At 39.3% G+C, this 12,287-nt stretch overlaps 2 protein-coding genes and 1 non-coding gene across 5 annotated transcripts; 1 reads left to right on the top strand and 2 right to left on the bottom strand.

Moving 5' to 3' along the window:
* Positions 1-952: 952 nt before the first annotated feature.
* TRNAA-AGC lies at positions 953-1,025 on the bottom strand. The gene has a single exon. It is a non-coding gene; the product is annotated as a tRNA-Ala (tRNA).
* A 786-nt stretch (positions 1,026-1,811) lies between these two features.
* LOC102707140 lies at positions 1,812-5,418 on the top strand. 3 transcript variants are annotated; one of them, XR_005812133.1, is made up of 7 exons: positions 1,812-2,136; positions 2,330-2,419; positions 2,518-2,760; positions 3,143-3,245; positions 4,070-4,299; positions 4,737-5,031; positions 5,125-5,418. XR_005812133.1 is itself a non-coding variant. In XM_015839371.2 (7 exons), the coding sequence occupies exons 1-6, from the start codon at positions 1,826-1,828 to the stop codon at positions 4,945-4,947; spliced, it is 1,188 nt and encodes a 395-aa protein (XP_015694857.1). In that variant the 5' UTR covers positions 1,812-1,825; the 3' UTR covers positions 4,948-4,949; positions 5,125-5,418. The 3 variants fall into 3 exon arrangements, 2 of the variants coding, with proteins under 2 accessions (XP_015694857.1, XP_006658885.1); XM_015839371.2 differs by having other exon boundaries at positions 4,737-4,949; XM_006658822.3 differs by having other exon boundaries at positions 2,518-2,616; positions 4,737-5,418.
* Positions 5,419-6,295: 877 nt separating this feature from the next.
* On the bottom strand, positions 6,296-9,274 carry LOC102706865 (heat stress transcription factor B-4b-like). Its single transcript, XM_040526360.1, has 2 exons — positions 8,938-9,274; positions 6,296-7,427 (listed from the first exon to the last, which is right to left on the bottom strand). The coding sequence occupies exons 1-2, from the start codon at positions 9,214-9,216 to the stop codon at positions 6,768-6,770; spliced, it is 939 nt and encodes a 312-aa protein (XP_040382294.1). The 5' UTR covers positions 9,217-9,274; the 3' UTR covers positions 6,296-6,767.
* Between the last annotated feature and the right edge of the window lie 3,013 nt (positions 9,275-12,287).

The following is a 12,287-nucleotide window of genomic DNA, read 5'->3' as shown; positions in this document are numbered from 1 at the left end:
GTAAAGTTCTATTATATGTCGAAAGATGTTTGTTGATCGTGAAATGAGTGCAAAATTTGTGAAGATTTTTGGCATGGCGTGCCATGTGACATGCCAAAGTTCAGGTTTTTCAGGCTGTATGGTCCTGATGGAGAGCTTGGACCTGCTTGGCTGCATTTGGAGAGTGTAAAACCGTGAGCAAAGGTCCAGTAGAGTGACTTTATGTGCTTGTTTTTTACTGTCACAAGTCTCCTCGAGCAACACACAGTAAAAGTAATAGTAAAATTTCACTTGCTGTACTTTGCTTCTGCTGTGACATGAATTAAAAAAAAAGGTTATTTAAAAGAATGGGAAAAGTAAAAGGAGACCTCTCTCAAAGGTTGCAACGAAGATGAAAATGGCTCAAGCTTCTGAAGTGTTCTGCACTTTGCAAGCAGTTTAAAGTACTCACTGAAAGTTTCTTAAAAGACTTGAGGGATGCAGCAAAAGCTCGAATCATGGCAAATGACAGGAGCTTTGCTTAAAGTCTGAAGAAATCTTTTGTGGTGTTTAATGTTAAGCTTGAATACTGAAGTGTCATAAAAGACAGAGAACTGTCAGGGTCTTGAAACAAGTTCAGAAGGGATCAGAGTTCAGAGGAGATGTTAACAACAGGAAGAAGTCCTAAAAAGAAGCAAGCTTTTTTTTTTTTTTGTGAGTGGACTCGAAAGCTGCATGATGGCATGCGTTCATTGGAAGTTCAAATCGAAGTTCATTCAAACGATGGCGATGGAAGTTGAACAGTTCAAAACTCGAAAGCTGCATGATGGCATGCGTTCATTGGAAGTTCAAATCGAAGTTCATTCAAACGATGGCGATGGAAGTTGAACGGTTCAAAACTCGAAAGCTGCATGATGGCATGCGTTCATTGGAAGTTCAAATCGAAATTCATTCAAACGATGGCGATGGAAGTTTAAAAACTAACATTGCTAAATGGAGATGCGGGGTATCGATCCCCGTACCTCTCGCATGCTAAGCGAGCGCTCTACCATCTGAGCTACATCCCCAATTTGTCTAAAATTTTACATAACAGTGATTTGTTGAATATTCATTCTCCTATTCAGTTTTGATAAAAAAATCTTACTTTTGAGCTTATTCCAGAGGCTTCATTATTTTAAAACTTTCTAATTTTAGCCTGCATTTAAAAAATAAAGCTTGCGTTAGACCGCAAGAAAAATACGGGAATTGGATGGGACAGATAGACTCAAAAGACAATTTCATTATGTCATTTCTCAGGAATTTCATAGAATTTGAATCCTCCAATATTTCTTTGATTTAGAAGGGGCCCTTAACGGTCTTAGGTCCAAAATATCATTAAGTCCTTACTTATTTGACGCTACTTTCTCAATGATTTTGTTTATTTGGCTCACCTTTATGTAGTTGATGTATATAAAATGTTTATTTTTAACATATTTGTGATAATTTTATTAAGGGTTCAGTCACTATTCTGTCATATTTATGAAGAATTTGTCAAGTTTGCCGAAATTTTCACCACATATTTAATACTCCATAAAAAGTATTTTATCCGTGAGTTTAACACCATTAACTTGCTTCACGGAATAGGGTCATACAATAGCTTATTTTTGCATTATAAGGCCCGTTAGGCCCATGGCATCTCAATCTTATTGGGCCACAAACTACGTAGGCCCATGGGCCGAAATGTAGCCCATCCACACATATGGGCCGGAATGAGGCCCATACAAACATAGGGCCCAATACGGCCCACGTGGTCGGTCAGATCCCTTCCCTCACCTTCGCCGCGTCGCGTCGTCCAATCTCGGAATAAACAAATTTCTCCCCTTCTCCCATGGCGATCCCGTACCGGATCACCGGCGGCGGCAGGCAGCGGGCGCTGCCGCTGCCGCCGAAGGGGGCCCTGCTGGCCGCCGCGACGACCGCGTCGGTGCTCTCCATCCTCTGCGTGCTGTCCTTCACGGACTCGCTGGCCTACCTGGGGTTCCAGGCCAGGAGCGTCGACAAGCGGGAGAGCAGCCGCAGGTACCTCTACTGGGGCGGCGCCGTCGACTGCCCCGGCAAGCACTGCGGCTCCTGCGCGGGCCTCGGCCACCAGGAGTCCAGCCTCCGCTGCGCCCTCGAGGAGGCCCTCTTCCTTGACAGGTAGTCACATCTCCCCCGCTCTGGTGATCGCTAGGCGTCGTGAGATTCGGAAAATGTGGATCGCTGTGCGCATCCGTAGATTTTGATTCCTATCTGCATTGAGATGCAAAAACTAATTACTAATGCGGGGTTGATTAATTTGTATGATAACGTGTATGCCTGACTTCATTTTTTGTTTTTGTTGTTGTGGCAGAATATTTGTGATGCCGTCAAGGATGTGCCTTAATTCAGTGCACAATGCAAAGGGGATACTTAACCAAAGCAATGCAGCTTCTGATAAAAGGTTTTGCTGCATATGCGATTATTTATTATTCTTGCCGTCTCTTTCCTTTTCCTGAAATTGTTTTGGAATTGGAATTCACCAACTCAATGTTTTGGCAGTGGCGGATGGGAAACAGGTTCATGTGCGATGGAATCTTTGTATGACATAGACCTCATATCAAGAACTGTACCTGTTGTTTTGGACAATCCACAATCATGGTATGCTATAGTATCAAGAAGTACGAAACTAGGAGAGGGAGGAGATGTAGCACATGCACAAGGAGTTAGCAGACAAGAACTCAAAGATAACCCACTTTACTCAAATGCGTTCCTCATAAACCGCACTGCAAGTCCTCTTGCTTGGTAACAATTCAAGTTCCATCAGGTTTTTATTGTTTTCCGCATTTGAAGAATAACCTTTCTTTTTTACGTAAAAAGGTAGAGTGTTAGTTGGTTGGGGGGGGGATCAATCGAATTTAAAGAGGTGGAAGCTGTACAAAATAAAATAAGAGAAGAGAAACTTAAACTTAAATGAAGCTTAGAGGAACTGGTGGGACCATTGGGCCATCTGTGTTTTGGTTTTTGGCTGGGTCTGCTGAATGCAGCCGACCAGATCTTTGCTTTGGTTTAATTGTTTGCTCTATGGCACCATAGATTGAGAGCTTCCTTTGCTATAGTATTATGTTTGGAAGAATAACCTTATACCAAAAACTCTGTATAGACCTTAATCATCATTACAGTTCAGGTTTATGGAGTGCAAGGATCGGACCAAGCGTAGCTCTGTGATGTTACCGTACAATTTTCTGCCAACTATGCCAGCAAGAAAATTGAGGGATGCAGCAAATAAGGTATGGAAGATTGCCTTCTTGCTCTATCTGACAGATAAATTAATTGGAACTGATTACTCCAAACGGTTGTAAATGATCTATTGTTTTACATCAGATTGCTTAGCACTAAGTTAATAATATTGTTCGTTTCTGTTATACCAAATGGCACGTAGAAATTTGCATGCCCTGTATATTGATCCTGATGAGAACTATATAACATGAAATTCAAAATCCTAGGAATGTGGCTTGATTAGTTTGCCAAAGTAACTATTTGTACCTAATGTTAGTTCCCACCTAAAAACTCAAACGCTGATGTTCCCATGGTAAACAAATCTCTTAGCTGTAATTTTTGTCAGCGCATGCTACACGTGAATGTGATGGGTAGCAGTGGGCGTCTGCTTGTTGAAAGTTAATATGCACTGGGAAATGGTGAATTGTTGCCTCTTGCTGCCATGAGATTGTGTTTTATGACTCCAGATTCAGAACTTCATGTTTGTAACAACTGTGCTGGTCCTAAAATACCGTGGGCTATGGTATCACTCCATTTACCTTATGTGCCTGTGTAATTGTGCATATTCTATCTTTCGGTATATAAAGAGCTTTGGAACCTATTGAGGTTGTGTGACGTGTCTTTGGATTACTTTCCGAAAATATATATTTTTTTATAGGACAAAATTGCAAATTTTGTCTTACTAGGTGTGGCCAGGCAGAACGTCGTAATATCTCCTGTATGGCTGTATATAAATCATCTGTACTGTTTGTTCATGTTAAGTGGCATCCACGTATTGGTACAACACAGTATGCTACTCTGCTTTTCCCAATCTGAATTACTGTGCTTTCTTTAGATGAAAGAGATACTGGGTGACTACGATGCTATTCATGTAAGACGGGGTGATCTACTGAAGAATAGGAAAGATAGATTTGGTGTCGAGCGGAGCCTTCATCCTCATCTTGACAGAGATACCCGCCCTGAGTACATCAAGAAAAGAATTGCAAAGTGGATTCCACGAGGTCATACTCTTTTCATTGCTTCAAATGAAAGGACACCGGGCTTCTTTTCACCTCTATCAGACAGGTAAGTTCAACACATTGTGGTAGCTGCTCTTCTTGATTCACCAGCACTAGGATCTCAGACAGGATTTATGTTTGCAATTGGTTTCTGCAAACAGTTTAAATGTGACTTGAGTGATTCGTGTTCTCATGGATATACCAAGACACATGGTTTGTTTTCTTTTGTTACCGAATACTTAAAAAACTTTCATTCTTAAATAACTCAACTAGTTGCTGCAGTACTTCAGAATGCACTTTCTTCCTGTGGATTTTTTGTTGTTTGGTATGTTCATGTTTGTTTTATTTCTCACACCATAGCTTACCAATAGAAAGGAATATATTTACCTGACGAGCTGTGCAATGTCATTGTCATACCCCATTGCAAGATTTGCATGTAGTTTGAATGTTTGATGACACAAGCTGGCTAAAACTTCTACCCACTATTCTTTGGCGTGTGTACAGATACAAGTTGGCATACTCATCGAACTTCAGCAGCATATTGGAGCCAATTATCGAGAACAACTATCAGCTGTTCATGGTCGAAAGGTTAATCATGCAAGGAGCAAAGACGTTTGTGAAGACTATGAAAGAATTTGATAATGACCTTTCCCTTTGCGATGACCCTAAAAAGAACACTAAAGTCTGGCAGGAACCAGTTTATACAGACGACTGATGGTTCGTATATTTGACTTTGCATGCATATATGAGGTAGATCTCGCAAATTGTCACTATGGATGACCTAATCTACTTAACACAGGTTGACATAATGGTTTCTCATAGTATGATGTAGTTGTAATGTTTACCATGATACTGTCATATAATTAAAAAGTTTTACCTTTGTAATCTGAAGTTACACCCCTCAAGCTAGGACACTCAAGTCAACCGACAGAACAAGAGGAAGCATATGCATGTTTCCATTCTTCAGACAAGATGTTCAATTTGTTCCTTCATTTTTTTTTTCATATACAAGAGAGGAGATTATATATACTAGCGTGGGTGTGATGTAATTTCATCGTTGTTTTTATTTAAGCCAAACTGTCGTGTATATGTAATAGCCAATTAGCTGGCAGCTAATGGTGAAGACATCTGTAATTAATTTTTGCCATATGAAAATTCATATCTGAAAGCATATAGTAATAGGACTGCCTCCATTTGAAAATATAAGATATAATTTGTTTTTAAGATCAGTATTTGCTAAGTTAAATTATATTTTTTATGATACACAATCAATATTGACTTGTGTAAAAGTAATATTTTGTATGACTATACTCTCGTGTCATGTAAATAGTATTTTATCCGTTTTATATTATAAGATTTTCTAAATTTGTCTGATTCATACATGTATCAATATATATGTTTTGAATATGTGTCTAGATTTATTAACACACATGAATCTAGTCAATGCTAGAAGGTTTTATAATATGGAACAAATGGAATATGTTAAAAAGCAATTACTTATCCTAATGAAACAAAATTAATAAACAACATTTTTATCGTTTGGTTGGATATCCATTTTTTCCACACCATCTAAATAGTTATAAAAACATGAACAATATATATTAATATGAGATATGTTCCTCCGCAAATATGCAAGTTTAAATTCAATTTTTATATATTATAAAAAATAACAAATTTAACTGTAAATGTTATTAGTTTTAGTTTAATTTATTCATTTGACAACTCGTATAAATCTAATTTGATCTTGCATGTGATATTCTCATATTAATGATCTTGTTATTTTTTAAAATTTTATAACTATTTAGGTAATATGCAAGAAAGAAAGAAAGAAATGTGTTTTCAACCGAGAGATAAAAATACATCTCTAAGTAGACCTTATATTTTGAAAGAGAGGCGGTACAATCACGCTTGCTTGTGGATGTACTGCATTCCGGTACAGCAGAATTATGCTGTGCCGACATATGCAACATTGTATATTTGATTATTGTTTTTTTAAAAAAAAGGAAATTGCAAATGCAATGCACAACACATGTGATAATTAAACAGATGCATGGTTAAGGAGCAAAAGCTTAGATGCCTTGGGACTTGATTAGTACCATTTAACATCTAGCAAGCTAAGCTAGTTTCTCTCATCTCTTCACCAAGCATGAAAGGTGAAGTCCCTCATCACTACATCACATGCATGACAAGAAAGAATTAAGCAAGAACAAAACAAGAAGAGTGCAAGCACTAGCAGCAGTCGCTTGATTTGCATTGGTTGATCCTAAATAACTCCTAGCTAGCTACCTTAATCAGCTAATCAACCCTGTGATGATCTCAAAGAGGCTAATTAATCAACAAACTAATTAACACTTGCACCCTTGCAAATCAATCGCCGCCGTCGTCGTCGTCGTCAAAGCAGTCGATAGAAACCAAGCAGCAGCTGATCCATCGAGCTAGCTCATCATCCTACTCCTCTCCCCTCTCTGATCTCTATATGTACACGAGATGAGCAAGCAAGCAAAGCCGGCTGGCTAGCTAGCTAGACGCAGCTGCTTACACCTCGCTTCCCTGGTCATGGACGCCGCCGCGGTCGTCGTCGTCGTCGCGGTGCGCCCGCTTCTTCTTGCCATGCAGCGACACGCCGAACAGCTTCACCGTGTCGCCGCCGCCCTCGGCCGCCGGAGTCTTGGGCTGCGGCGGCGGCGAGTCCGGCGGGTCCAGCTCCATCAGCCTGCAGGAGACAGGCGCGGCGCCGCCGGGAAGGTGCTGGTGCGCTGCCGCCAGCATCGCGGACGAGGGGGCGGCCGTGGTGGTGACCGGCGCGACGTGGTTCTGCAGGAAGTAGATGATGTCGTTGTAGAGCTTCTTCATGTGCGCCAGCTCCGACAGCAGCAGCGAGTTGCGCCGCCGCAGCTGCCGGTTGTCCTCCGACAGCGCCGCCAGGAAGTCCCCGCCGCCGTCGCCGTGCGTCGTCGTCGTGGCGGGCTCCTCCTGGATTAGATGGTGGTGGTACGCCGGCGGTGGGGGCGGCGGCGAGAATGGGTTGAGGTGGCCGTGGTGGTGGAGATGGTGATGGTAGGGTTGGTGCGGCATCGGCGGCGGCGGCGGCTGCGACGACTTCCTCCGGTGAATCTCGGCGAGAAGATGCTTTGCTCCCTTTCTGAAGAACTCGTTGGCGAACTCCCATCTGTCAGCCACTATCTTCCTGAAACCCTGCAACAACATATAAATTTATAAACACCAATTCATTAATGATATATCAAAGTATATATATGCATTTTTTTCGTGCAATATATCGAAGAAAACAAAGAACATAATTAGTATGTGATGGATTACTAACAACGTACTACATACAAACTAAGCAATGAAATAATCAATGGCACTTGCAATCACAACAACAATGTGTTGGCATCATGCCTAAATGATTAAATGCAGTAACTAGTGTTCAACATTGTTGCTAGTCATGTCAAGTGGTGATAATGAATGGTGTAGTATATACTTTGGCACAGAATGACATAAGGGTATATATGTATCTCTGTTCATTGTGTCAAGCTTCTCCCAATGATTGGGATTCGGTATTCTACGTGTAATGATCAGGAGAGTATACTTGCATTATACAGCTATACATATATAGAACACTAAGTAATCAATACGGCGACTATAAAATATTTCCTCCGTTTCATGTTATAAGACTTTCTATTCTTGCCTAGATTTATATGTGTGCTAATAAATCTAGATATATATACAAAACATATACATTGAGATATAGACGAATATAGGTAAAACCAGAAAGTCTTGTAACCTGAAATAAATGGAATACTAATCTATCCACAGCTAGCTACCTAATTACTGCACAGTTCTGCACTTGGTTTTGGCCAAGTGACTTTTGATGTAGTACAAGTGCATCAGTGCTTAGTTAGCTGGAGGTCAAGAGACAAAGGGAAGATTAGAGAAAGTACTAGTTAAGTACATTAATTAGGGAAGGTAGAACAGTGTGGTGTGGGAGCAAGTAGGGCAAGAAGTAGTAGAACACAGTCATCAACTTATGGTGGTTCAGAAGAAAGAGAAGATCAGCAGACAGTCAGCACGTCCTCTCATGCTGCTAGCTTCTCACTTCACACTGTTGTGAGAAAAAAACTAATTAATGTGCATCAGATATTGTTCAGTAAAAGGGGGGCAAAAAAATTTAAATCTACTTCAAGTACAAACCAAACAAAAAAAAAAGGGTAGATGAGATTAATCAGCAGCAAGGATAGTTATGCACCCAGTTCTATTTTCTTTTCAGAAACTGACAGCTAGGATTTGAACAAGCATGAAATTAATCAGCTCGTTGGGAGGTCGCATTCAAACAGCAAGCAAATGACTTTCCAGCTTGCAACAAAATCTGGCACTACCACAAAAGATCGATGAACAAGAACCTTTGCAAACCCTGTCACATCCTAGGAAACAAAAGCTAATTAACAGGCCAGACGCACCAAATTACCACCCAGCAAAACAATGAGAACGCCATATATGTAGCCATCATGCACTAACCAAACCTAAACCAAACAAAACCAAAACTGAAACAAGAAAGCAGCTAGAAGAAGACGAGCTAGGAGATAGATAGATCGATTCAAGAACAAGCAGAGATTATGGATGGATGGATAGATAGATGGATTAATTCATGCATAGCAATGCAGCAAATTAAGCGAGACAATGCAGGTAGGAACGGATAATTAATTACGTAGGTGTTGAGCTGCCTGACGAAGCTGGAGAAGTTGTTGTGCTTGAAGTAGTTGGGGAGGAGGTCGCGGGCGAACTCCGGCGGCCGCCACACGACGAAGGTGGCGTCGTCCTCGCCCCACGACACGATGTGGTCGGTGCAGGGGTCGTCCACCAGCTGGTACGTCTTCGTCAGGAACGGCGCCGGCACGGGCTTCGCCGGCGCGCCGCCGTGCACCCCCGGCGGGCTCATCTCCATCGACACCACCATCTCGCCGCACCTCTCCACCAAGAAAGCCATCGATCGATCGATCAAAAGAAAGAGATCGATCAGAGCTGAGCGAAGTGATGGCTGGCTGGCTAGCTGCAGCCGCCTGAGCTAGCTGAGAGTGAGAAGAAAGCTATGGATGGATGGATGGAGAGATCTCCGGCCAGTCTCACCACTGTCTCGCACTCACACTCACACGCACAACCCCACGAACCCCTTCAAATATTCTCGTGTGGGCTCAGCTCAGCTCAGCTGCCTGGACCGCCTGCTGCTAGCTAGCTCTCTCTCTCTCTCTCTCTCTCTCTCTCTCATCTGGGAGAGATGGTGGCTACCTCTAGGGTAGCTAGTGCTGTCTCTTGCATCTCTCTCTCTCTCATCATTATACATGCATGTGCATGGATATGTGTGCAAGAGCAGGGTGCAGGGTGGTGGTGGTGCGGCTCTCAGAGGGCGGTTCAAAGTATCACCTTCGTTTATGTTTATAACACAATTCGTTTTTTTATAGATTTATATTGATACTAATTAATCTGAATACGTATAGTTTATATATATTATAATTTACCTATAAATCTAAGAGAAACCAAAATATTTTATTATAACCTGAATGATAAATAGATACTAGCACAGACGAGTAGCGAGGAGCTTCTCATAGCACTTTGTGTTTACGTTTATAAGATAAAATTTAAATTTTTAATCTTAAATTTAAAGTATTTATATTATATTTTATTTTTTACTCGGCTTTTAGATCGATAAAACATATATATAATTTTTATTTTATAAATAATTTTTGTTTGTAAATATGTCATTTGATTTTCTCTCCGAGAAATTCGAACACAATCACCCCCTAATATTCAATAAGCCCCATACTTAGCCATTTAGAGCAGGTACAATAGCAGGCTACAAGCCAACTATAAGCATATTTTAAAGAGATAAGAGGAGAGAAGAGATGTGAACTACTAATTTATAGCCAGCTGCACACAGACTCCAAGACAAAATATGTGTATGACATGTGAGACCATATATTGATGTTTTGTAGCTAACTATTGTATGTATTGGCTATTAGATTAGCTATAGATGAATTGGAGCTATTAGTTGGATATACTATTGAACTTGCTCTTAGGACATGCGTTGCGTAGGTGTTTCTAATTTGGAGGGGTCTGGATTAAACAAGCTATATAGATGGTTCTGTGATGGGTTACATTGCACCATATGGCGGTAGTCATGTGGTTACCATGTTAAATAAACAGGATGAAATTTACATAATGTTCAAATTTTCGTCTAAATTTCTTTTGAGCTCAGGGTTACGGGGCATTTACCGTTACCCAACGCTGGTAGTAATTAAGCAGGGTTTACTGCGCAGTAACCGTGTGGTAATGCACCAATTACATGATTCATGAATTAATTAATTCCAGGTAATCCTGTTTCACTGAATTGTTTAATCAACTTTATTATCCTGTTATCACTGAATTATAATGTTTATATATGCGCATTTTAATTTGGGAAGTCAAATCGATTAACCAACAGTTAGCTAACATACAAGTATATTTAGTAAATATAAACGTGTACCAAATACTATACATTCCTACACTTCTAGGTACTTTCACACGATGTTTGTTTACAATACTAGCTATTATAAATACATTTTATGAGAAATTATCCGTCAAAGTTGTCTGTTAATCTTGTATATTTTTCTAAAATTAAAAAACATCTTACAAACATAATCCCTCCATATTTTAATAGATGATACTATTGATTTTTTATCACATATTTGATCATTTGTCTTATTCGACAAACTTACATAATTATCATTTATTTTAATTTGTTGTGATAGGATATATTACATAAATATCCTTTAATTATAACTTATTACATCAATATCAAATTATAAGCATTTATCAATTATTTAGCATGGATTAAGATTAAGAATAAATATTATGGTGTCTATTAATAAATGAGAAATGGATATGAGTGGGAAGGTAGGTGGGGATAAAATAAAAAAGATTTTGAATGAGAAGTGATTGATTAAGACAAGTGGTACGTGAATAGTATTAGAAATGCTTATATTTTGGTACAAGATTTAAATCCTATAAATGATTATATTTTGGAACGCCACCGGGTACTTTTTTTTTTGCATATTTTAACTCATTTTCAATAAAATGAATGGTTAAATATGTGCAAAAAGTCAACAATGTCATCTATTAAAATATACGGAAGTAAATAGTGAGCATATTATACAGATTTACTAAATGTTACTCCCTCCATTCTATATTATATGATATTTTGACTTTTTTAAAATCAAACTTCTTTAAGTTTAACCAACTCTATAGAAAAACATAGCGATTCTTTAATATAAAATAAATACATTCTCAAAATTATGTTGAGTGTTCAATTTAATGATGTAGATGTTGCTATAATTTTCTACAAACTTGGTCAAACTAAAATAATAATAATTTTTATAAGAAAATCAAATTATCTTATAATATGAAACAAAAGATCAAATCCTATAAACTATTGACCTTAATTAATTTGAATCCGATATATATACACACAAACATGTTCCAGCGATCGACTACTTGTTCCATTGATCTCTACCTCTCTAGTAAACACTCTTCTATTCAATCATGATTGTCATATATTATAAGACAAGCAGCCAATACAGATATTTGAATTGGAGAACAATTAATAACATAGAGTATTGCATGGGCATTTGGACAAGATGTAGACACATCTAGTGCTGTGTAGCTTTATCTCCGTTTTTTTAATGAACCAAAAGCATGAAAGGAATATCCTGTTTGTATATACTGATTGATTATAATAACATGCATAAGAACAAAAGGTAATTGCAAAAGTTACTATCAACTACAACCGGAAGATATCAAGGTAAGCTAGCTGGTGGTACAATATATACATATATTTCTTCAGATCGATCGATTGCAAATCTGCAACACAGAACAACTAACACAAGGCCAACTGGGTAGCTATTAGCTCAAGCTTTGAACAGCAGATAGCTCCAAAATTGAAGTCACCGTGGGTGTACATACGTACGGCGACGATTTGACAGGATGGAGCAGAGGCCGAACAGACCATCTTCGCACGGGCATATG

This window comes from Oryza brachyantha, chromosome 7 (assembly GCF_000231095.2).
Source record: "Oryza brachyantha chromosome 7, ObraRS2, whole genome shotgun sequence".
NCBI lineage: Eukaryota > Viridiplantae > Streptophyta > Magnoliopsida > Poales > Poaceae > Oryza > Oryza brachyantha.
This window is presented reverse-complemented; position numbering and strand designations above follow the sequence as displayed.